At 52.6% G+C, this 25945-nt stretch overlaps 1 protein-coding gene across 16 annotated transcripts in view; it reads left to right on the top strand.

Moving 5' to 3' along the window:
* The window catches only part of PLEKHA6 (pleckstrin homology domain containing A6), a 132363-nt gene extending 117523 nt beyond the window's left edge, over positions 1–14840 (top strand). For 10 of the 16 annotated variants that reach the window (XM_061159868.1, XM_061159865.1, XM_061159867.1 and 7 more), the window contains 11 exons: positions 32–143; positions 1266–1405; positions 2747–2896; positions 4059–4188; positions 4582–4688; positions 5556–5732; positions 7161–7328; positions 7418–7551; positions 8044–8189; positions 12542–12665; positions 13295–14840. In XM_061159868.1, coding sequence (XP_061015851.1) covers positions 32–143; positions 1266–1405; positions 2747–2896; positions 4059–4188; positions 4582–4688; positions 5556–5732; positions 7161–7328; positions 7418–7551; positions 8044–8189; positions 12542–12657 — 1380 coding nt within the window. In that variant the 3' untranslated portion in view covers positions 12658–12665; positions 13295–14840. The remainder of the gene's footprint in view (positions 1–31; positions 144–1265; positions 1406–2746; positions 2897–4058; positions 4189–4581; positions 4689–5555; positions 5733–7160; positions 7329–7417; positions 7552–8043; positions 8190–12541; positions 12666–13294) is intronic. The other 6 variants (XM_061159873.1, XM_061159871.1, XR_009695721.1 and 3 more) reach the window with 5 other exon arrangements.
* The last annotated feature ends 11105 nt before the right edge of the window (positions 14841–25945 follow it).

The raw sequence follows: 25945 nt of genomic DNA, 5'->3' as shown, positions 1-25945 counted from the left end.
CTTCCTTTGACCTGCTCTCTGGCTGTTTCAGAATGAGGTGCTCAACCGGCAAATCCAGAAGGAGATCTGGAGGATCCAGGATGTAATGGAGGGGCTGAGGAAGAATAACCCATCCCGGGGCACAGACACAGCCAAGCACAGAGGTGGGCGCTCTCTCCAGCAGCCTCCTGGCTCCTGGCCTCAGCGGAAAAGGCGTGTCTCTGGTCTCCATCCCGTAGCTGCCAACTCGTAACTCTCCAGGCCCTCACACTGTGCTCAGAGTCAACCTGGGCCTTCTCAGGGCTCCAGAAACATCCCCCCACCAGAACAGACCAGATACACCAAAGAGGCTGTTGCCTTGATCCTCTCGATTGCTCCCTGGAACAGGGCAAAGAGCACCTGTGTTTTCCTGGTCCTCAGTTCAGTTCAGTCGCTCAGTTGTGTCCTACTCTTTGTGACCCCATGAAGCACAGCATGCCAGGCCTCCCTGTCTATCACCAACTCCCAGAGTTTACCCAAACTCATGTCCATTGAGTCGGTGATGCCATCCAACCATCTCATCCTCTATCGTCTCCTTCTCCTCCTGCTCTCAATCTTTCCTAGCATCAGGGTCTTTTCCAATGAGTCAGCTCTTCACATCAGGTGGTCAAAGTATTGGAGTTTCATCTTCAACATCAGTCCTTCCAATGAACATCCAGGACTGATCTCCTTTAGGACAGACTGGTTGGATCTCCTTGTAGTCCAAGGGACTCTCAAGAGTCTTCTCCAACTCCACAGTTTCAAAAGCATCAATTCTTCAGCGCTCAGCTTTCTTTATGGTCCAACTCTCACATCCATACATGACCACTGGAAAAACCATAGCCTTGACCAGAAAGACCTTTGGAGGCAAAGTAATGTCTCTGCTTTTCAATATGCTGTCTAGGTTGGTCATAACTTTCCTTCCAAGGAGTAAGTATCTTTTAATTTCATGGGTGCAATCACCATCTGCAGTGATTTTGGAGCCATGGGCTAACTGGCGATCTGAAACCACTAGCTTAGTGTCTTCCTTCAGCCCCGGGGACTTTGGCCTGGCTTTCTGTGACTCTTGGAGGCAGTGGTGTCATTTCCATCCCTTATCTTTTCCTGCCCAGCTTGCCCCTTGTTTGCTTGACAGCCAGCCTGCGACCAAGCCCCAGTCCCTTCAGCAGGCCAGGTGGCCCTGACGCCCTAAACCACCCCCTGCCTTCTCCACCTACACAGCCCAGCCACACTCTGTCCTCACCCCTCTCCTCTTCTGTTTCCCCAAGGAGGACTTGGCCCCTCCGGCACCTACAGCTCCAACAGCCCCGCCAGCCCTCTGAGCTCCGCCAGCCTCACCAGCCCGCTGAGCCCCTTCTCTCTGGTGTCTGGCTCTCAGGGGTCCCCCACCAAACCTGGCTTCAGTGAGGTAAGCTGAGGTTGTGGGATAGAAGGTAGGTGGGGGAGGGAGGACCCAGTCCTCATTTGCTTGAAACTGCACAAATTCTGTGCTTATCTCTTCCCCATAGGCCCCTCTCTGGGGCTCTATCTCTCTAAGATAGTCATTCTCACACCCAGTTTGTAAACTTCCCTCCAGATTTCTTCTTTACCTGTTCTTATCTCCAGCTGTCATTTTTAGCTGCCTTTTAGGACAGTCTTCCTGAGAGCTCCATGATAGTTAGCAGAGATACCAAACACTTAATAGAAATTTAAATCTGGGATTGTTTCAGGGACGGGAGAGCTGAGGGTCAGTGTGGGGAGCATTTTCTGTCAGTAAATGAGCAAGTCTTTTCTGAGACTGGGCAAGGGATGGTATGAGGCCCTCTCAGAGAGATGCCTGCTGGGCTTTACCCCATTCACAGTGAACAACCCTCCTCTGGAACATGGTGGGGTATGTCTCAATATTGAGCCACACGGTTCAGACTGCAGAAGCTCCAATGTTCCAAAGAGAAGGTGGAATCTAAACTGGGCCATGAAGCACTGGGGCAGGTAGAGGAACAGGCAGAAGGCATTAGTTAGGAGAGATGGCAGAACAGGGGTAGAAGGGAGGGTGTGCCCAGAGTGATGGGGGCAGTGATGAGGAGAGAGCTCTGGAGAACGTGCTGGGGCCTCAGTACAGGAGGGCCTCGCGGGCAGGCAGGGCTCGCTCTGCAGGTGGAGTCCACCCAGCTCCGGTCGGGGTGAGGTGGTCCGGCCCGCCCCGGCTCGGGTGGGGGTGAGGTGGTCCGGCCCGCCCTGGCTCGGGTGGGGGTGAGGGGTCCAGCTGCCTGGCTGGGCGGGGGTGAGGGTCCCAGCCCGCCCTGGCTCGAGTGGGGGTGAGGCAGCCCGGCCCATCCCGGCTCGGGTGGGGGTGAGGGGGTCCCGGCCCACCCCGGCTCGGGTGGGGGTGAGGGGTCCAGCCCGCCCCGGCTCGGGTGGGGGTGAGGTGGTCCGGCCCGCCCTGGCTCGGGTGGGAGTGAGGGGTCCCGGCCCGCCCCGGCTCGGGTGGGAGTGAGGGGTCCCGGCCCGCCCTGGCTCGGGTGGGAGTGAGGGGGTCCCGGCCCGCCCTGGCTCGGGTGGGAGTGAGGGGTCCCAGCCCGCCCCAGCTCGGGTGGGGGTGAGGGGGTCCCGGCTCAGGCGGGGGTGAGGGGGTCCCGGCTCGGGTGGGGGTGAGGGGTCCAGCCGCCCGGGGTTCCTGCAGCTCACGTCTGCCTCTGCTAACGTTCTCCTCTTCTGCTCTCACAGCAGCTGCTCTCTTTCCTCCTAACGCTCTGGCTTCTCTCTGCCTCAGGAGCCCGGCCCGCCGCGGCCCCCCCTCCCCAAAGCCTACGTACCCCTGGAGTCTCCTCCCACTGTGCCTCCACTCCCTAGCGAGAGCCGCTTCTGGCCACACCCCAACTCCCCTTCCTGGCACCGCGGTGGTGAGACAGCCAGGGGTCAGGTACCCAGCGCCCTCGGGCCCCTAGGGCAGGGATGGAGGGAATGGGCCCGCAGGAGACTGAGTCACTGACCCTATTCCAGGGTTGACTTTCCCACGGCTCAGCGTTCCTGGCCTCTGTCTAGTCAGACTCTGGGATGAGCAAAGGGATGGCTGAGGCCCTCGTGCTGGCCCTCCTTCCCCTTTTGCTTCCTGTGGACAATGGAAAACTGCATTGCTGCTCTGCCCTGTGGCAGCCCGTGGCTGTGGGCGGTGGGTTGGGCCCCGCTCCCTGCCAGCGTGCCTGACGATGGAGACCCCGTGACACCCCATCCCCACCAGTGCTGTTCCCGTCTCCTCCTGCCTTGGTCCACCTCAGCCCCCGGCCTCCCATGCTCTCCCTCTCCCCTTGCCTGTGTCTCTGCCTTGTCTATGTCCTCTGGGCCTCACCAGCACCCGGAATGTAAGGATACACACACTTTCTCCCCTGTTCTGGCTCCTTCTCTCACCTGAATTGCTAGCCAAGGTTCAGGAGAAATGTGCAGTTAGGCTGGGAAGAGGTTGCGTGGTGAGTAGGAAGAGTCGTAAAACAGCCATTTACTGGTAATATGCACAACCCTCGAGGGTCTGCCTGGTGAGGTGGGCAGAACAGGCATCATTACCTCAGTTTTACAGACAAAAACAGGTGGTAGAACTCACCCAAGCTCTCCAGTTGGGCCAGAGCTAGTTTCTGACCTCTGGTCTAGTCACATGGTTCTGGGGGTCCACAACCCCAATGCCCTTTTCCTTCCCACAAAACTCATCAGGTTTTCTTGTTGAAAAACCCGATAGACTCCTCAGAGATCTTTGGCTTTCTGGCCCCCTCTTCCAGTCGTTCCTCCTCTGGCTCACAGCAAGTCTGTACATTTCATGTTTGCCAGAAGGGAATTTCTCTGATGAGCCTCAACTGGGGGCCTTCTGGAGACCCTGAGCCCTCATTCCACAAGAAGGCCCACATTGGCATGGGTGGGAGGCTCAAGTGCATCCTTGCCCACTTGCCAGCGAGTGCACACTTTCCGGGCTCCATGTTTCTATCAAAGGTTGGCACTCCAACCATTACAAAACAAGGAATCACCACCAGGGGCCAAGTTCTCGGTGGTTACTCTAGCACCGGCCATCCATCCATCTTCTCATCCTTTCTCCCTAGCCCAAGGCAAACTACGAGCAAAGCAAGAGAGACCCCCAGCAGACATCCCCCCTGGACACCTCTAGAGACATTAGCCTTGTGTCCACCAGGCAAGAGGTTGAGGCAGAGAAGCAGGCGGCTCTCAACAAAGGTACCCCCTGCCCCGCTGTCCCCTAGAAGCGAGGCTTCGCACTGGAGGGGAGCCCAGAGAGGTGCTCGCTCACACCCAAGGAAGCGCGGAGCCAAGCCTCCTTGAGAAGGGGCGGGGCCGAGCCTCCCTGGGAAGGGGCGGGGCCGAGCCCCCCTGAGAAGGGGCGGGGCCGAGCCTCCTTGAGAAGGGGCGGGGCCGAGCCTCCCTGGGAAGGGGCGGGGCCGAGCCCCCCTGAGAAGGGGCGGGGCCGAGCCTCCTTGAGAAGGGGCGGGGCCGAGCCTCCCTGGGAAGGGGCGGGGCCGAGCCCCCCTGAGAAGGGGAGAACCTCTGTGAGCAACGGGCTGCCCTGTGTCCCTTTTTGTGGGACCCACTGGCCACTTTGTCTTCCTGCAGTGGGCATCGTACCCCCGCGGACCAAGTCACCCACCGATGAAGAAGTGACCCCATCGAGGGTGGTGAGGAGGAGTGCCAACGGGCTCACCAATGGCCTCTCCTCCCGGGTGAGTGCACGCCCGCGGGCCCCAAGAGCTTGGCGGGCCCGAGCTAGGCTGTGAGTCCACAGCCTCCGTGTGTCCACCTGTCTGTCACAGTTCAGGAAGCCCAGGGCTAGAGGAGGAAAGTAGAACAAGAAGGAAGAAGGGAAGCGGGGGGAGTTCTTCAAGAAGACACGTCATGAGACGAGGAAGCTATGCATAATAGAGATATTATATTGAACAACGTTATTATAATGTGCCACTGATGAAACACAAATGCAAAAGTCAGTGGTCAGAGTCACATGTGCTGGCCAGAGGCACCGTGTTAGTTTCCCAGGAAGTTAGCAAAATGCCACAAATGTGGTGACTGAAAACGAGAGAAGTTATTCCCTCACCATTACAGAGGCCAACGTCCAGAATCAAGGTGTCCGCAGGTGGGCTGTGTGTGCAGGCTGAGGGAGCACCCATTCCGTGCCTCCCTCCTGCCTTCTGGCTGTTGCTGGCAACATTTGGCTTGTAGACACATTCTTTGGCTTGTAGACATGCCACCCCGATCTCTGCCCCACCTTCACATCACCTTCTACTCTGTATATCTCCTTGTTCCTGTTGCTTGTAAAGGCACCCATTATTCAATTTAGAACTCACCGCAATTGAAAATGATCTCATCTTGCGCTCCCTAGCTTAATTACACCTGCAAAAACTCCATTTCCAAATAAGGTCACATGCACAGATACTGCGGTTAGGACTTAGATGTACCCTTCGGGGTTCACTATGTAACCCATTACAGGCAGGCTTCCCAGAGAAGGGAAATTTTAAGGGATTTGGGCAGATAAAAATTCCGGGGGCAGGGGAGGGCACCAGTCCGAGCCCTGTCCTCCCCCCCCGCCCCCGCAGCAGGAGCGCCCCAAGAGCGCTGTGTTCCCTGGCGAAGGCAAGGCCAAAATGAGTGTGGAGGAGCAGATGGACCGCATGCGGCGGCGCCAGAGCGGCTCCGCCAGGGACAAGCGGAGGAGCCTGCAGCTCCCATCCAGCCCCGCCCCCGACCCCGCCGCCCGGCCCGCCTACAAAGTGGTAATGTCCTCCCGGCCCCGCAAACACGGCCTGGCATCTGCCAGCACTGCCCACCACCAGGCGTGGTCACCCTGAGCCGGGGGTGGTGGTGGGGGGGTGGGGGCAGGGGAGGAGGAAGTCTCAGCAGGGAGGGGCCAGGACGGACCCAAGCTGGGCAACTGGGAGACCTGGGGGAAGCGTCTCCCACGCTGGACAGAAGACATATTGCAACTAGTGTTTGCCTCTTTTGTGTTTTAAGAAAAATCACTCACAAAAAGAAATGCCTTGATTATTTTAGTTGAAGTGAATTATACAAAATTCATTGAATAGAGAATAGCACAGAATCCACAACCTAGAAGTAGCCATCACTTGTCCATGTTTCTGGAGCATTTCCTATGTGCTTAACATTGGGCTGGGGGTGACTGAAGGTAATCATCATAGCTCACCAACACATGGTGCAATACAAGTCACAACCCCTTTCATCTCATTTAGTCGTTTCAAGGATACTGGACTAGGAACTATTACCCCCATTGTTGTTGTGGTTCAGTCACTAAGTCGTGTCAGACTCTTTACGACCCCATGGACTGCAGCACTCCAGGCTTCCCCATCCTTCACTGTCTCCTGGAGCTTGCTCAAATGTATGTCCATTGAGTTGCTGATGCTATCTAACTCTCTCATCCTCTGTCATCCCCTTCTCCTTTTGCCTATAGTCTTTCCCAGCATCAGGATGTTTCCAATGAGTTGGCTCTTCAAATGAGGTGGCCAAAGTATTAGAGCTTCAGCATCAGTCCTTCCAATGAATATTCAGGATTGATTTCCTTTAGAATTGACTGGTTTGGTCTCCTTGTAGTTCAAGGGACTCTCAAGAGTCTTCAGCACCACAATTCAAAAGCATGAATTCTTTGGCACTCAACCTTCTTTATGGTCCCACTCTCACATCCATACATGACCACTGGAGAAACCATAGGTTTGACTAGACGGGCTTTTGTCCCCATTTTAGAGACAGGGAAAGAAGTCATGAGAAATTAAGGAGCTCTGGGCCACACAGTTCGTAAGTGCAGAGCTAAGAGTAGCCCAAACCATGGGCCCAACTTCTCTTTCCACTAAATTTTAGAAATACAGAAAATTATGACCCATAAATCCTGTCCTTCTTTCATGTGATAAGGCTAGAGATCCATGTAAGACACACTGATTCCATTACTCAAAATATATGGCCCAGGATGTGAACACAGGTGAGGCGGGTGGAAAGAGACAAGCCCTGACAGGCGGCAGTGATGAGGTGTCTCCTCTGCACCCTTGTAGGTGAACAGGCTCTGGACAAGCACCACGGAAGGAGGGTAGCTTTGCAGTGCGCGCGGTGGGGTGGTGGCCAGGTCAGGCGTGCTGGGTGGGGCTGCCTGGAGGCAGCGGGACACAGGCCCGCACGGTCCTGACTCTGCCGCCCCCCAGGTGCGCCGCCACCGCAGCATCCACGAGGTAGACATCTCCAACCTGGAGGCGGCGCTGCGAGCCGAGGAGCCCGGCGGGCAGGCCTACGAGACGCCGCGGGAGGAGATCGCCCGGCTGCGCAAGATGGAGCTGGAGCCCCAGCATTATGACGTGGATATCAACAAGGAGGTGACTGGAGTCCAGCAAGGGCAGCGCTGGGGGCGGGGCAGGGGGGAACTGCAGAAGGGAGTGCAGGCAGTGACCGTGTTTCTCCACAGCTCTCCACCCCGGACAAAGTCCTCATCCCTGAGCGGTACATTGACCTGGAGCCCGACATGCCCCTGAGCCCAGAGGAGCTGAAGGAGAAGCAGAAGAAGGTGGAGAGGATCAAGACGCTCATTGCCAAGTCCAGGTAACAGGCCTCGGGTGAACCTCTACTTCCTCTGCCCACCTTGGCACCCACGACTTCGAGGGCACTAGTGCTACTGAATCCAGTGCCCGGACACATGTGGTTGGGTCTCCCACGCCTCCCACCGTGGAAGAAGTGGTTCGAGGTGGCAGACTGGGCCGAGACACGTGGCCGGGTCGGTGACACAGCCCTCGGTGCCACAAAGACCTCCTGGGCTCATGCACGTGCTCTCATCAAGACAAATGGATGAGTTGCCTTCTGCTGACTTCACTTCCCCATCAAGGCTGCCCTGAATGTTCTCTTAAACCTTCTAGTTCATCTTCAAATGTTGCGGGCAGGGGTCCCGACATGCATTTTGCCAGGGTCCTACTCACCCCAGGGGACAGGCTTGGACACTCACAGGCCCCTGGACCCCCACCACCCTCAGCCTGCAGGTCCCCCAAGCCAGCTGGACCATCCTGCCCCCTCCATGTCTGTGTGTCTGTGCCTCTTCAGTATGCAGAACGTGGTGCCCGTCGGCGAGGGGGACTTTGTGGACGTGCCCCAGGACTCAGAGAGCCAGCTGCAGGAGCAGGAGAAGCGGATTGAAATCTCCTGTGCCCTGGCGACCGAGGCCTCCCGCAGAGGCCGCATGCTGTCTGGTGAGAGGGGCTGGGCCTCGCTCTGCCAGGGAGACCAGCTGCCCAGGAGTAGGGGAGGCAGTGTGGCAGGGGCGAGTGTAGAGCAGGGTGGTGTTCCTTGAGGCCAGGATGAGCACTTAATGAGCACCAGGGGCTGTGCTAGGCTCCCGGGGTGCGAAGGGACCAGAGTCGCTGACATCTGGGAGCTCGGAGTCATGATGACCCGCCTGACTGCTGGTTGGAGGAATGGCCAGAGGCCGTGTGGGGAACGCAGGGAGCTGCGCAGGTCCAGGAAAGGCCCAGAGGAGGGGTGATGACTGAGCTTGATGGGGAGATATGCAAGGGTGTGCCAGTGGCGGAGTGAGGGCCAGTGTTCCAGGGCATTGTCCGGCTGCCCATGCGTGCTGCAGGCAAATAGCAGGAATGAAAAGGGGCGATGGTACCAGTAGCCAGTACAGTCACCACCTTGGCTGTTGACCCAAACCCACTTTCTTGCTAAGAAAAGGTGCGTGTAAGGAGCTGACTTCACACTGATACAAAGGCTAGTGGGTCTTAGTGGACACTATGGGGTTGTAGTCAGTAGGATTAACTTCTCTTCAGCCAGAAGGGAAGCACCTGGAAAAAAGGAGAATGTAATTGAGAAGAACGGAAAAGACTCTGTGAATGGGAGGCTTTGTGATGGAGGGAAGTGGTCAAGTCACGAAGCCTCGGAGACAGAATATTCCCTCTTCCTCAGCACGAAAGGTGCTTCGGATGGAGAGGGGGAAGGCTCCAAAGGCCAGTCAAGATGAATGCCCTAGATAGATGCCAGGCTTGTGATGACTTTAGCTGTGCTGGCCACAGTTCTAATGCCCTGGGTGAGTGTCAGATTAGGATCGTGGCTAGACGCACAGAGGAAGGAAAGGCTTTTCATGTTAGTGACACAGGAGGGTTTCAGTTCTGGCTCTTTTCTGCATCTGTAAAGTTTAAATCAAGATACCTGCCTAGGGCTGCGAGGGTGGAAGCAGGGTGTACTCAGTAACTGCTCAGGCAAGGCTCCCCTGTAGAAGCAGTGGTCCCAGCACTGGTGGTCGTATTAGTTGAAATAGCAGCAGCTAAAGTAGAAACAGGAGCCGTTTGTGGTTTTTCTAGCTATTTTAAATGTGGATATTTTCAGAAACCAAAGGGTTTCAAGATACAGCAAAAGGGATCTAAGTAAGCTTTAAGGAAGAACCCACTAGCAGTGGGGGTGTAAGTGGACTTTAGAATGGGTGGCCGGGAAAGTCCTTGGAGATCTTTCAGAAACAAGCTTTCAGCTGGCAGGAGTGGAGAGCAAGAGAAGTGATAGGCTTCAGAGAGCCCCATCCTGCAGCCAAAAGGCAGCAGAACCAGTTTGGCTACAAGGAAGCTTCTGTCAGCCGCCCTGTAGTTTAGCTACAAAATGAACCCAGACCTTCCAAAGATCAAATTCCGCGTGCTCTGGGCAAAAGGCAACTTCCTGTTTCAGGAGTTAGAACATACGGTGCTATTCAAACTTCCCTCTGCCCCTCCCCAGCCCTGGCTCTCCCTGCTGCAGCTCCCCTGCTGAAGGCGTCTTGAAAACAAAGCTCACCCTGGCTTTTCACATTCTCCCTTGATACACACGGGCTTACATTCCAGTCTGTGTGCGGAAAGCCAGTGGTCACCCTGCTTTTGCCAAAACCCCAACTATTTAAAACATGGCCATGGCCCGGCCAGACCTCAGACTTACCCTGTCCCCACTGCCCTGGCCTGTGGCTCACGTTCCCAGAGCCCGGCTCTGCCAGGCACGGCAGACGCTGTGTGGGGAGGGTGCCCGTGGGCTGGTGCAGCGGGCAGGGGGTGCAGTTAGGGCCTGGGTGCAGTGTGTGGCGTGGGTGCTGGGGTGGGCGGCGAGCTTGTAGCCACTGTCCATGTGCCGTACACGGAAGATGTGGCGATCTTAAGTTTGTCCGTGTGGCATGATGCCATCACAGTGTCTGAACTGGGTAATGGTTGTAGGTGCATATGTATGTGTGTGTGTTCACGTATGTGACATATGGGTGGAGGGAATGTTTGCAAATACAGGAGTGTGTCTGTGTGTGTAAAATTTCTATGGGTGTTGTGCAGAGACAGCAGTACAGGTGGTGTTTGGGAAACTGTTGCTGTGAGTGTACAGTATGTAGGTGGGTGCTTAAAAATGCACACGTTTACGTGCGATGGGCTTTCTTTGCAGTGTGATGGGCGATCAGGGCTGTTTGTGTGTATGTTGTGCACAGTGAGTGTAGGAACTTTGTGAAGGCACGCCGAGGTGTGCGGGATGGAGAGAGCACAGCCTCATGGATGGAATGCGTGTGACTGATTACTTACATGTGCAGGTGTGGTAGTACTTGTGAACACACAACTGGAGGCGCACATTGTAAGGCCTTGCACATGGGCCTTGTAAGGCCTATCCGCTACGTATGTGAGCTTATTTTCATGGACATATTCATAATCTGTGTTTAGTATTTTTCTGATTTCTTGAAGAGGTTGTATTTAACATAATTAATCTTTCTTGTTCTAGCTCATTTAGTATCATTATGCATGTACGTGTGCTAAGTCACTTCAGTCATGTCCAACCCTTTGCACCCCCACGGACTGCAGCCCACCAGGCTCCTCTGTCCATGGGGATTCCCCAGGCAAGAATACTGGAGTGGGTTGCCATGCCCTCCTCCAGAGGATGTTCCCGACCTGGGATCGAACCAACATCTCCTGTATTGGCAGGCGGGTTCTTTACCACCAGAGTATCATTATAAATGTCCCTATTTTGCTGACCTCTGTGGAAGAGATGCCCTTGGGGTCTCTAATCCGTACAGATCTGTTTGTGGCCCTGCTGAATGCTCCCAGACTGTGACGGTTTTAAAGTTAATGTGTCTACTTTTCACAGATTTTCTCTTTCACTTGCACCTCAGTGGGCCTCTCAATTCCTCTTTCTCTCTCCCTCTCCTAATTTTGCTGTTTCTAATCTCTCATGGGCTAGAAACCCAGCAAGTCAACACCTCCCATAATTGTGTTTAAATAAGAGTATCTGGACTCCAAGGAGCTCTTCAATGAATAAATTGTAAGAGCTTTATTGCATGTACATTGTAACTTCTATTTGGCTTCCTTGAGACCTTCCTTGCTTAGGTTTTGGTGTCTTGACCCTTAGGAATTGAAGTTACCACACAACTAACTGTCAGATGTGTGATACGGGTGTGCACATGAATGTGTGTTTCAAAGGTGTTTGTGGATGTATTTGTATGAAAAGTGACAACCGTGTTGGGTTGTGTACAGGCGCAGGTTCAGTCGTGCCCACACACACATGAGCTGTGTGCGCTGAGCAGAAAGGTGTGGGGATGCTGGACCTGTGCAGACTGGGTCACTTCCTGTCAGGGAGGGCGCTGTGTCTTCTGTATCTGTGTGGCGTGTGCAGATGTGCCGCGGGGCTGCGTGGGCCTTCTCCTGTGCAGAGGCCGGGGAAGGTGATGAGGGCCCAGGTAGGGCGGGAGCAAGGGTCTGGGAAGTCCGGTGCCAGGGTCCCTCTCCTGGGGGAACAGTGTGACCCTGGCCCAGGTCTGGTTCTTCTCTGAGCCTGAGTGAGGCCGTTCTCCCACAGCCGCACCAGGGTCTAGAGACTTGCAGAACTTGTTCCTAACACTACGACTCCTCCTTCCTTGTCCTTCACTTTGCTGTTCTCGGCATGGAAGAGAATGATAATAGAGTAAAATCTCATTAATTCAAATGTCACCACTTTGGGGCTTAAATGATCTGTTTAGAGGTGGATTGAAGTTGGCCTTTCCTGGATGGATGAAAAGAGATCTCAAGTGACGGTGGGGAATCGCTTTTGAACCCTCCAGTCGAAGTTAACAGACTGGTTTGAAGCCCATCAGGAGCCTCCATCCTTATGGAACTGATAAACACTGGGATCACTTTGAGTCATTGAATGAGGGCCTGGTGATTTGGATTAGTGTGATTTTACTGCACTATTAATCATGGTCATCAGTGATATCACTGCCTCTGAGGTGCCACCCCTCACCCTGTCCACAGTCGTGGGGAGGTGTGAGCGTCTCCCCGCTGCACAGATGGAAGGGGAGCCTTAGGCTCAGAGGGGCCGGCCTCACCCCCAGTCACCCTGGTTCTCAGCAGAGCTTGGATTGGGCCAGGTCTCCTGTGGGGCCCCATGCTCTCCTTCATGGCGACCCTGGAACCAGCTCTGCTCAGCTTGAACAGATGCCCAAGCTCAGCGCTCCTCTCTGCTTGCCTCCTGCCTTGCTCCCTGCGTGGAGGAGGGCCTCGCTTGCTCTGGGCACCCAGCCTCCCGCCTCTGCCTTCCTCCCCCCGCAGCCCCTATTCACTGCCCTGTTCATTTCTGTTTCCAGTGCAGTGTGCCACCCCAAGCCCTCCCACCTCCCCTGCCTCCCCGGCTCCACCAGCCAACCCCCTACCGTCTGAACCCCCGCGGGGCACCGACAGCAGCCATGTCATGCGGGTCTGAGCTCTGACGTAAGCACCTTTCTACCGTATTTCATCCAGCCCCGGGAGCGGGACCCCTGCCCTCCCCCGCGAGCCGCCTGCACCCTCCATCCCGCCCGCCATCGCTTCTCCCCGCGCCTGCGCGCGCCTCGCCGCTCTTCCCCTCCGCCCGTCCCGCGCGGTGCTGGGCTGGAGCCGGCTGGCAGGGCTGCTCCTGGGAAGCTGCAGTGCCAGTGGCTTTGCATCTCCAGGAGCAGAGGGGACAGAGGCCGCTCCTGTCCGCCGTCAGAGGGCCGCCCCAGCTGCCCACCCCTGCACCTCCTGTCAGCCCGCGAGCCTGCCACGTGCTGAGATTCACAGCCTCCCTGCCTCAGAAGCCTCTAGAAGCTGCTTCTCCCAGATCTTATCTCTCCCAGATCGGGCCCAGGTCTCCTGTAAATTAAAGTGGCCCCAGACAGCTCTAGGCAATGGCTGTGTCCCTTCCCCCTAGCACATAGCCCCTCAGTATCAGGCAGCTGAACAAGAACTGACTTCTGTTCCTCTGTCCCCCTCTCTCAGGGTTGAGGGGTGGTTTTTGCAGGAGAGACTTCTTTCTGGGCGGCTGGGCTGGAGAGTCCGCCCCCGTGCAGCGCCTTCTCACCCGTGTCTCTCTCCTCCAGTGCAAGCCCTGGCCGAAGCCAATGCCGTGAAGCTCCAGAGAGCCACGTTCTGAAGCCCGCCTCTGCCCAGCTGCCCACCCTGGCCCCCCGCCCCTGCGTTCCTGCAGGAATGCTGCGGGGAGCCAGGCCAGGGGCTGGGGTCGCCGCCGACAGCAGCACGGACACAGCGGTGTCCACATCCCTGGGACTCCGGCCCCGAGATCCTCGCTACTCAAGACAGTCACCCTAGGCCGGGGTGTCAGGCGGCGGGGTGAGGAGCGCCATCCTGTCTGCTGCACTAGGCACAGGGAGCCTCGCTTTGGCCCTGGCTGGGGTTGTGACAGCCCTACTGGAACATTCCTTGGTGGAGAAGATGCCCTGGTGGGGAACGCACCCTGGGCCTTCTTAGGTTAGCACTCGTCTCTCGATGCCAAGAGCAAGACCTGCCATCATCCCCTTCCATCAGCCCCGCCCTGCTGTCCAGCGGTGCCCAGGGTCTTGGCACATCCCTGTTTATTGGGTGCTCCTTTGGGGTCCAGTGGAGACTGACCACCCTGCCTGAGCCAAAGACAAGCTGACGAGAGATGGGAGAGGCTCCTTGGCTCCCAGAGGGAAGCGTTGGCCGTGGGTGGGAAGCGGCAGGTATGTGTAGCGTCTGAGGGCAGGTTGAGAAGGGGTAGCAGAGAGAGGGGGAGAGGTCTCGGGAGGGCAGGAGGAAAGGGAACGGCAGGGCTCATGCGCGAGGAGGAGGGGGCGGACAGAGATGAGAAGGGAATGGGGTCGGTTTCCCCAGGGTGGAGCCTTAGGTTAGTGCCAGGCACAGCACCAGGTGTCAGCTCCGCTCTCCCCGCCTTGTGCCGGGGTCAGGGGCTGCCAGCTCAAGGACCCGCCATGGAGCACGCTGCTGGGGGGCGGAGGTGTGAGCTGAGGGCCCGGGGAGCACTACGCTGGGTCTGGGCCTGATGTCAGCCTCCACGTCCTGGGGTCAGGAGCAGAGACGAGGACCTGTCTTGGTCCTTTTGGAAGACCAGAAGATGTGGGGTGGTCAGAGTGTGGAGCGTGTGGTCAGCCAGGGGGCCATCCCTAAACATTTCTGTGACACCATCTTATCTCCTTCCCCCTGGAATGTGCTGTGGGCCAGCTGAGTGTGTGCCCCAGGAGAGCAGATATGGCCTGAACCTGGTAGGCCAGATTCTGGAGCCCTACTCTGAATCCCAGGTGTCCCACAGTGGGACAGGTTGAAGCTGTTGGAGGGTCTCCCTTCTCGCGTGGCTCATTCACACCCTACCTTGCCAGGGGGCCAGTGGCGGAGAGACAGGAGCAAAGCCTGTTGTCCCTCTGCTCCACCACCTTCAGATGAATGTAGCCGGAGAGGAGGGAGGAGATAGAGGGAAAACCCTTGGCCCCTAGACCTTCTCTTTGCCAGGGTTGCTTCCCTGAGACTTCAACCTGACCTCCAGCAACCCTGAGAACGATTACTTCATCTTCTAGCAATTCCTCTCCACTCCTTCATGGCTGGGACAGTTATGGTTCATATGCAAGTAAAGCTGACAATTCATTCAACAAATATTTATTGAGCACCTTTTATGTACCAGGCACTGTTCTAGGTGCTTAGGATATTCTTGTGTATCTGAGGGTTTACAGACAGGAGGCTTCCACTTACCCTCATGTCTAGCAGGTTTTTGTAAACGTGACCCTTGGCTGCATCTCCCATCTTCAGCAAAGCTCAAGCACCCCAAACTTGTCCTTTCTGCCCCATAGACTGACAGGTGGGATCAGCTCCCAGGTAACCCTCCTCCCCTTCTCCATCTTCTCCCACACCTTGTCCATCCATAAAAAGCAGATTACTGGGGTCCTTCCATGCCTTCCCCTTTCTTTGTGTCTCTTTTTTTTAAGTGATATTTTTAGAAATACATGTGAAATACCAAGGATTAATGTCTGCCCCTCTGCGACCTCTCTTTCACCTCTTTTTCATAAAGCTGGCTCTTTATGTTGCTTTACATGCCTTAATATATGTTTTGTGAAGATTATCATATTATAGATGTATATGTAATATATATATATATATACATATATATTTGTTTGGACATCTGATCCTTTCCTGGAACTCCTGCCCAGGCCCGTTTTCCTTCCTTTCCTTTCCACATCATTCCAAGCATACTGCGGCCATACCCCATGCCTTTTGATCCAAAGAAGGGGAGAGGAGTTATTTTAAGACAGATCTATTTTACTTTTTTGTTATAAAAGCAAATCTATTTTCAAAATGTGCAATGTCTGAATGGAATTGGCAGACGATGTGAGGGACTGGGGGGCTGCCTGTAGGTCCAGCCCTTCACCCTTCCCTCCTCAGCAGCTTCCTTCTTCCCATTCCCAGTCTGCCAAGGGCTGGTCTCCAGGACTCAGCCAGAGAGGATCTTTCCAGGGTGGGACATTCTCTTGCAGTCCTGGTCTAAGGATTTGATTACACTGTCAACTTTTGATGACTCTCTAGGGTTATTGAATGTGAACCTTTTTGAGGAAATGTTTACAGTTGTGTGCACAAAAGCAGACCCTTGCAGGCATACACACCCCAGATGTGCTCCTGGACCACCACCTTTATTACCCTGCTGGAATATGCCAAACAGCACTGAGAGTGTCGGTCTGTTGTCTGATGGACCCAGGACACAGTGCAACAGCCAGTGGAAGCAGTTTGACATCTCTGGTCCTTCGGGGCAGACACATTCAAATTCCTTGGACTTCTCACATTCCTCTTCACTTGGTCCCTCTCTGGTCTGGGTGACACCTACGGCACCTGCCTCCCTCTGTGACCCTTCTTCTGGGGCCCGTTGTTAAGGGGATGGTACCCCAGTCTGGCATCCAGACTGTGAAGTCAGCCCTGAGGGTCCGAAGGACAAGGTGCGTCTCAGCCTTGCCCAGAACTTTCCTCCTGCTGGGGCCCTGAACTAAGCCAGCTCAGCCTTCCAAACTGCTTATTGACTACTGAAGTGGGCAAGGGGCTCTTGCTTTGCAAGGATTTGGGCAGAATGGAAGTCTTTTGTCCAGATCTGGAATCAAAGGTTTTGGAACCTAGCACAGGGCTCCTGGCCAGCATTTGAAGCCTGGCCTGCCACTTTGACCTTTGCTGGCACCCTATTCCCAGCCTAAAGCATCTTGCTAGGAATGAAGGGGGCCTGGGTGGGGGCCCAGAGCTGTTACCCACCTGGGGAAAGTCCTGGTTACTAATCTAGGGCCTTCCCAATTAACACATTACCTCCCTCAACAATAACCAGGAAGCTGTAATCAAGTACTAATGTTGTCACTTTAGAGATTTTCTGAGGTTGAAGGCTGTGCATGCTTGCTCACCTGCACTGGTAAGAGGGATGCTCTTGGAGCAGGGCTGACTATAGCAAGACGGAAGTAATTCCCTTCCCTTTAGGCAGCCCCTCACCTGGCAGCTCTTAAAACTAAGGAAAATATGAAATATACGTATATATACATATATCTATTTATGCACATATTGGGGCCAATTTGATTTGCTAGTATTAGAAAATAAACTATACAAGGAAATTTATGATCTTGGTGTCTTTATTTAGTATACAAGTGACCTTAGGAGAAGAGTTAAGGTTAGATAAACAGTGAGTACCTGCCAGGGCTCTGTAGCAGCCCCTTAGCAGCCCCTTAGCATCTTTCTAGCCAACAAGGCCCTCCCGAGGGAGGGGCCATCGTGATGACAGATGAGAGCTTGCGTCCTTCTCAGCAGCATTCTTTCTGTAGATACAGGTACTGAAGCACTCAGTGAACCCTGCATTTGTATCTTGCAAGTTTGTATAAACCCAACACGGGAAATAAATGGTTCGTACAAGTGGCGTGTCTCTGGCACTCTGTGTCCATGTCTGCCCGTGCCTGGCTTTGGGGTCCATGGCAGTTTACGCGATTGGCAGACAAAGGGGGAGGAGGCCTGGGGCCAGGCCTTCCCTAAGCAACCTGGGAAGCACATACCACCCGCTCCCCCTAAGCTGTGGGCTGCCCACCTTGGCCTCCCTCCCAGGCAGGAATCCCAGAATTCTCGGAAGCATGGGACCTCCCCACAAACTGGGGATGATGGTTTGTTGTCAACACCACTGTCATCTTTTTGATCCACGTGATCCCAGATCAAGACTAGTCCCAAGAACCTGAACAATGGAAGTATCAGATGCTTTAGGCCCTGGAACCTTCAGCTGACGTCAGGGTTGGGGGTGGTATCAAAAAGGCTGCCTGAATTCTTTTCATCTAGCTTCAGAGATTTGGGGCCACATCTCTTGGCAGGTACTCAGTGGTTATCCTTTATTGACACTCAGTGTGAAGGACTTCAGCAGAGCTGCTTAATTTGAAATCTGTTTGTGAGGAATGAGAATTAAGAGTAAGAATTCTATAGGGAAGCGGGTGGACAGTGAACATGAACCCAGGACAGCAGCAGACTTTGCTGGGCTTCCGCAGGGGGTCTGGGGAGAGAAGGCGGCATTCATGTTTCAAGAAAGGATACAGGAAGGCAAGCCTGATTAGCTTGGTTCTAACGGCTGATTTTGAATTCTGGACACCTCTTCTCATCCCTAAAGGGCTAGTAGCATGTGTATTATATATATATATAATATTATTTTACACTTTGTAAAATAAGTGAAATGACTGGATTTTGGCTTTTGTAACATCCAAGAGAGTTATAAACCTTGATGTCCTTTGTGAATCAAGGAGAACTGGGACCAGATACAGGCTCACACAGAAGCCTGTAGAGCTGGAGGAGGTATACTGGAGAGATTGTCCACTTGCGGAACTACTCCTCTGTCCGCAGCTCCCCATCCAGGCCAGAGCCAGGGGCAAGGAGAGGAGGTGGGATGTGATGGCCCGGCTTCCCTCTAGGCGGGATGCTCACAGGCCCTGACTGCTCCACCCTCTGGCCCAGATCAGTCCTTCCATCAAGCCTGGCTGGGGGTGCAAAAGGGGTCGGCAGTCAGGAACCACTCATTGAAAAGCAGCTCGGAGAAAGCCCTTTAAGGAGCAGACTGTCACTGCATGGCTCTGTCTTCACTCTTGATGCGAGACGTGCTGGGGGCCGGCAAGCAGCCAGACTTCAGACCCTGCTGCTGCAGGGAAAGGGGGCCATGCCACGTGCCGCCTCACCCCCAAGCCTCCAGTGCAGAACTGGCTCACCCCACTGCGAGTCTGGTGCAGGAAAGGAGACGTTGTGCTCAATTCCTGGCCCCACTCCTTGCTAGCTGCATAAAGATTTGGACAAGTCACTAAAATTCTTGAGTCTCAATTTCCTTATCTGTGAAATGGGGATATTAACTACCATCCACAAGGAGCTCTCGAGAAAATAAAATGAAAAAAAAAAAAAAAAAGGATAGAAAACACTTTGAAAATGCAAATTCATTCACAAATGTGAGGGGCCGGGAGTGACCCTGTGTTGGCCCTTTGAGTGTTTTTAGGGTCAGTATGAAGGGCGCAGGAGACTGTTTCCTCAGAGATCCTTGGCTGACCCCACGGTCTTCGCTGGAGGACTTCGGAAGGACCCCCGCCCTTCAGCCATCGGGGGTCCTCCCCCTGCCCGCTTCCATCCCTGCAGCCCTGGGGAGCACTCTCCCAGCCCTTCCCCACAGGACCAGAACAGGTGTCCCAGGGCCTGCGTCCTCCTCTCTGGGGTTGCCCCCATGAAGGGGCCCCTCTTCAGGATGGTGGGCTGTAGACAAACCCCTCGGGCCCAACTCTGGTACCCAGTGCTGTCATCGAGGATCAGCTGAAGATGGTCCAGTTTCAGGAGAGTTCAGTTCCTAGCTTACAGGTGGGCTCCATGGCTGAGAGATAATGTATTCCTAGCTGCTACTCCTAGTGGCTCAGACGGTAAAGAACCCGCCTGCAATAAGGGAGACCTGGGTTCAATCCCTGGGTTAGGAAGATCCCCTGGAGAAGGAATAGCTACCTACTCCAGTATTCTGGCCTAGAGAATTCCATGGACTGTATAGTCCATGGGTCGCAAAGATTTGGACACAACTGAGCAACTTTCACTTTCACTCCTGTGGGAGCAGTTTGAAACCACAACTGAAATCCGAGTCTTTCATATAGCAGCGCTAGACAGTAGACTAATAATAGTAATATTAATATAGCAGTGTGATTATTATAACTATATGGGAATAGTAATAACAGTGGCTCATTAAGTATTTACTATGAGCCAGGCGCCCAGTTCTATGCACTTCACATGCATTTACTCACTAATTCTTATCTTTATGTGATTATTACCCAAGAAACTGAGGCACAGAAAGAGTGAATAGAATATCTAAAGGTCTTATGAAGCTAGAGTGAAGCCCAGGGCACTCTGATTTCATAGCCTGAGCTCTTTACCTACCAGTTTCAATGGGAAGTATATGGCCCCCTAAGGGTGATTTTGAAAATTTTCAGGAGGTCTTAAGTTGTCTCAGTGTTAAGAAGGCAAAACTCTTACTGGAGTTTAGTGGCTCCAATGCACAGGAGAGTTTTCCAAAATAATTAATTGCCTTCTGCCCTGGATAACTTTAAAATGTACAAATAGACTAAATCTACTACCAGTGTAAGTCAGTCATATCACAATTCATAATAGTTCTAAAAAGTTTTTGTATGCTTCTAATTTTTAAAAAAATTAGTTTTCTGAATAACTCAGTAAGTTGAGAGATGCTTGTTATGGAGAAGACACTTAAATGGAAAAAAGACATTGTCTCAGAATTACTGAATAATCTACTCCAATCATTGTCTACACAACGGATTCTAACACTGCAACTACTGTATATTTGGTTCAAATGCAGTAGTCTTACTGAAAAAGCAAAGAGGCTGATTGCAAACAGTTAACAGAGACACTCTGAGAGAACCAAATATCATTAAAGCAAAGATTCTTGAGATGCAAGGTCTCCTTGGATCTCCTTAATACCTGTTTTTAGAAATTATTTCATATTACAGTATTGCCTCCTTCATATTTTTTAAGTTTTTACAGCCCAAAGATGAACATCTATGTTGTAACAATTGCACATGGAAATGTTTGGGGGAATTGCCTGCTGTTTTTCTCAGGGTGCACATTCAATTGCTTTAAACAACTTGTATCACCACTTCTCTTTCCAATCCATCCTATATTGCCCATTGGAAATATATGATCTCCAAGGCCTCTTAAGATCCCCCAGACTGAAGTTTGCCTGAACACACGATGGTGTTTTAAAACACAGATCTGTGGGGACTTCCCTGGTGGTCCAGTGGTTACGGCGTCACCTTCCAATGCAAGGGGTGTGAGTTTAATCCCTGGTCGGGAGCTGAGATCCCACATGCCCTGCACCCAAAAAGCCAAAAAATATTTTTAAAAAAGAAGAAGAAGCATATTGTAACAAATTCAATAAAGACTAAAAATAGTCCACATCAAAAAAAAGTCTTAGAAAAAGAAAAGTAAAACACAGATCTAAGTGTCTGTGACATGTTTCCACTACCCCATCCCATATGGTAACACAGGGAGCTATTTTTAACAGCACACATCAAATCCAGTTTTTGGTTTGTGGTTTGGGGGGGTTTTTGACTGCACAGTGTGGCTTGCGGGATTTCAGTTGCCTGACCAGGGAACATGGGCCACAGCAGTGAAAGAGCCAAATCCTAACCACCAGACCTCCAGGGAACTCCCTCAGACTCAGCCTGTTTGCTCTCACATTGTATTTCCTCATTTTCTCACTGTGTCATCTTTAACTTGCTTTGCTATGTTATCTCTACTTCGATGAAGGTTATTTCCCTTTTTAAAAAAAAAAAAAAAAAACATATATATATATATATATATATATATATATATATGCAAAGACCTCTAGTCTGTTTTTACCTACCTAACAGTTTTTATTCTAGTGTTCACTCCGTAATGGTCTTTGATTTTTTTGTATATAGCGAGGGCTTGTTTGGTTTTTTTGGAAGTGTGGCCCAAGTCTTCTATTTCTCTTAAATTCAAACTTATTACAATTAGGTGCAAGCAATCTGCCTACATTATGCCTTCTTTAAGTCTTATCTAACACTTATATACTGAGATACTGTGTCCTATCATAATATTTTCTTCTTTATTATAATTACCTTTGAGGTGTTTAAATGATGGCTGTAGACTGGTCATATCATCTATGAAACTGCACTGCAGGATAGCGGGGACGTTGCAAAGGGGATGCTGACTCTAATGGAATTGAGAACCACTGCTCTCCAACGAGAGAGAGGAGGGTAGGAGCCAGCCAGCTTCTCCTTTTCCGGGCCCACAGAGGGAGGAGGGATGCAGCCGCGTGTACACAGCAGGTGGGTGGGCTAAAACCAAGCGTCCTGACTCGTCCAGTCCTACCCCAAGCCTGGATTCGTGTTTCCACAGCTCAGCCTCACAGTCCAGAGCTGGACAACGCGGGGTGGGGGGAAAGGGGGCGAAGCTGTGTGTCTAACGCCCTTGGGACATTTCTGCCCTAGAGTCAAGTGAATCTGGTGCTCTCCTAGATGGTCAGCAGCAGGCCTCAGTAAGTTGCTTGTTGCCGCCTAGCGTCTAGCATGGGTACCAGCACAAAGCGATCACACTGCTTCCAAGATGAATCTATTAATGTTGTTCAGTCTCTTAGTCGTGTCCAACTCTTGGCAACCCCATGGACTGCAGCATGCCAGGCTTCCGTGTCCTTCACTATTTCCTGGCATCTGCTCAAACTCATGTCCATCGAGTCAGTGATGCCGTCCAACCATCTCATCCTGTCCATGAGGTTCTCAAGGCAAGGATGCTGAAGTGGTTTACCATTCCCTTCTCCCGTGGACCACATTTTGTCAGAACTCTCCACCATGACCCGTCTGTCTTGGGTGGCCCTACAGGGCATGGCTTATCATTTCACTGAGTTAGGTGAGGCTGTGATCCATATGATAAATCTGGTTAGTTTCCTGTGATTGTGGTTTTCATTCTGTCTGCTCTCTGGTGGATGAGGATAAGAGGCTTGTGGACCCTTCCTGATGGGAGGGACTGGCTGTGGGGAAAAGTAGGTCTCACTCTGGTGGGCAGGGCCATGCTCAGTAAATCTTTAATCCAATTTTCTGCTGATGGGTGGGGCTGTGTTCCTTCCCTGTAGTTTGGCCTGAGGCCAAACTGTGGTGGCGTGATGGCTGTAATGGCAACCTCCTTCAACAGGGCTTACGCCAGCACGCTGAGCCTCCCAGGACTGCTGGAGCCAGTGCCCTGACCCGCACTGTAGCCCCACGCCCCACCAGAGACTCCCACACACACAGGCAAGTCTGGCTCAGTCTCTTGTGGGGTCTCTGCTCCTTTCTCCTGGGTCCTGGTGTGCACAAGGTTTTGTTTGTGCCCACCAAGAGCCTGTTTCACCACCACTATGGAAGCTCTGCTATCAAATCTCACTGCTCTTCAAAGTCAGGTTCCCTGAGGATACTGAATCCCTTTGCTTGGGTAGTCTGGTGGGGCCTGGAAACTTCAGAGCAGTGAGAACTTCTTTGGTATAATTGTCCTCCAGTTTGTGAGTTGCTCGCCTGGCGGCCCGACAGTGGGGCTCATGGCAACCTCCTCCAAGAGGACTTGGGCCACAGGCCACCCCTCCCAGGACTGCTGCTGCCGGAGCCCCTGTCCCTGCAGCAGGCTGCTGCAGGAGGCCCTCAGACACCACGGCAGGTCTGGCCCGCCCCCTGTGGGGTCACCGCTCCTCTCCCTCGGTCCCCGTGCACGCAAGGTTTTATCTGTGCCCTCCAAGCGTCTCTGGCGGGTATGAGGTTTGATCTTATTTATTTATTTTTTTTCTTTTTTTCACACCCTGGCAAGGACTGAACCCCAGGAAATTGCATTTCTGAGGTCAGAGACTCTAGAATAACAGCACTTCATACAGTTCAGTCTTAATCCCAGATTATGCCCAATTTCAAAATACCACTCCACAGTTAACCTTTGGTGTTGCAGAGGACTGGTTCCAGACCCCTGAACACACCAGAATCCTCAGACACTCCAGTCCCTCATTTACAATGAACTTCTACATAACGTACACACATCCTCCCGTTCACTTTAACTCATTGCAAGATAACTTTCAACACCTGACCCAATGCAAGTGCTGTGTATTCAAATAGTTGCCTGTGTGCAGCAAATTCAAGTCTTGCTTCTTGGGACTCTCTAAAAAATGTACTTTCAATCCACAGTTGGTGAATGCAGAACCCATGGATACACACAACTATACACAATTAGGACTGAATTTTTCAAGTTCAGAAACTTCAGTTGAGTGAGTTAGACGCAAACTCAGACCCCACACAAAAACGGACACTGCCAGGGGCCACCTGATGGAGTGAGCTGGGACACAGAGCAGAGAAAGTGGAACCCACTTCAATGATGTGGGGGGCAGGTGCAACCACACTCAGAAAGTTGGTCCTCAGGAGCACTTCAGGGGCGTGGACAGCAGTCAGGAAGGGCTGCCACCATAACAGAGAAGACCAGCACAAAACCTTAACAGACAGGATCTCCCTCAAGTTCTATTTACAGAGAAAAAACTCTCAAACTGATTTCTGGGAAGAAGTATTTTACCTTTTCACTTTCATAAACACTGAGCTTATTACAAGAAATTATGCACATAATTTAAAAAGACTGAAAGAAAAGGTTTTCCCCAAAATATGAAAAGTACTCATAAGGATTCAACATTGAAAGTCATTTGTTTTTTCCTAGTTATACACAAGTTTCAGAAGCAAGGACACTCCCAAGTAACTTTCCTCACCTGCCCACATGACCTGGTGCTGTATATTAAGGACTAAAACTCAAGCACCACAGAAAGATGGGAATCAGCCCACTATATTTCAAATTTCTTTGACTCACTGTAAAAAGCATGTTTTCCATGGTAAACCCCACTCACAGGCATGCACACGCTTAGTATCACAAGTAGAAGCAAAAGTTTCAGTTACTCTGCCATGGGTCCGGACTTTCTGGATTCTTCTTTGGGGAGCTCACAGAAGCCTGCGTTATAGGCACTCAACAAGATGAGGAGGTAGCCATCCCTTCCACTTTACACTAGGGAACTCTTCCCAGGTCACTCATAGAGGACCAAGAACCTGGACTTGGGTCTCACAAACATCATATGCTAAACCATGATGCATTTCTATCTGGCTTTTTTTAAAGTCACTGCCAAGCCTCACTTCTATGATGCCACAACAGGAGTTTTAAGCTACAATCTATTGTAAAAAGTAAACTCTTGAGGGAAAACTACACTGCTCCCAGTCTTCCTCGGAATGGGGGGTGGTTTGGGAGCTAAGAGTAACCCCATAGCTGCCTGCTGTGCTCCCCTGGAGCACAGTAGTGACATCTGGAGCCAGTAATGACCGACCAGATCACGGCTGTTCCGATGAGGGACCCTCGAATCCTGAGCCGCATCCTGTGGGAATCGCCCACAGGCCTGGACAGCATCTGCGTGGAACTCAGCCACCACAACCATCAAAAAGCCAAATGATGGGCTCCAAGCCTGAGGATCGAGCCATCAGTTCCTACCAATTCCGAGTGAATATAGCACGACCCACGGCACTGCCCCTGATGACAGGCTTGCACCCTAAAAAGCAGACGCCCTAACTGGAACATGCATTTCTCCACAACAAAGACCCTCGGCCCCTCATCAGAATCTCACAACACACTGCTCAATAACACCCACTACCAGAGGGGGATATCAGGTCAACCAGGGCAGAAAAAGAAATCTGAGGGCGCAAACTCTTTCCGCATATTTGCTTTGCCATGCCCTGGGGTCTGAAATGCAGGCCAACCAGCTATTCTTTCAAAGAGAAACTAAAGATCAGACCAAGAGTTCACCACTTTTGTGACCAGCGGAACTGGCCAGAGCGTCTAACATGATGCAAAACCTAGATGTAGCCAAAGAAGGGAAGGTGTGGGAGTTACAGAAATGAACCAAAATAACCTAAGTACATTTCAGCGAGGTCACACCCATTCTGAAAAAGTTCAATAGAGGCAGGAACTCAGGCTCTCCGCACAAGGACAGCGCCCAGGGCTCTTGGTGCCTGCCAGCGAATTCCTTCACGTCCCTGCACCTTCCTCTCGGCTCTGCTGGGCTTCCCCGGCGCCATCGTGAGGGCCGGCCAGGTGGCACCTGGTCGTGGGACCTGTCTGACAGCTGCTCTCCATCGGGGAGCCTCACTCTCAGGCAAGGAAAAGGGGACTTCTCCAGCCTCCCATTGTGTAAGTGCAGATTTGGGTCTCCCTCCCCGGAAGCCAGCGGTCTGGTGGTCACTAACTATCCCCATTCCCCCTAAATCTAGGTCACAGGTTGCAGGGTGGTGGGAGGGAAGAAAATGGTGCCCACTGTTACAACATTACTTCTGGAAAACCTTCTCCCCTCTGGCTTTCGGGTGTCTAATTGAAGTCTGCTTCCCTTTTCCAGGACTCCTGAGCTGCTTATTTTGGCCTAGAACGTCGGCTGCCCCACCCCTTACCTGCTAAGAGGGGCGGTGAGGTTTGATCTTAAACGTGATTGCACCCCTCCTACCATCGTGTTGTGGCTTCTTTGCCTTTGGTTGTGGGCTATCTCTTTTGGTGGGTTCCAACCTGAATTTGCACTCAGTTCAGTTCAGTCGCTCAGTCGTGTCCGACTCTTTGCGACCCCATGAATCGCAGCACGCCAGGCCTCCCTGTCCATCACCAACTCCCGGAGTTTACTCAAACTCATGCCCATCGAG

This window comes from Dama dama, chromosome 14 (assembly GCF_033118175.1).
Source record: "Dama dama isolate Ldn47 chromosome 14, ASM3311817v1, whole genome shotgun sequence".
Classification (NCBI taxonomy): domain Eukaryota; kingdom Metazoa; phylum Chordata; class Mammalia; order Artiodactyla; family Cervidae; genus Dama; species Dama dama.
Note: the sequence above shows the minus strand (reverse complement) of the source record. Positions and strands in the feature narration are given on the sequence as shown.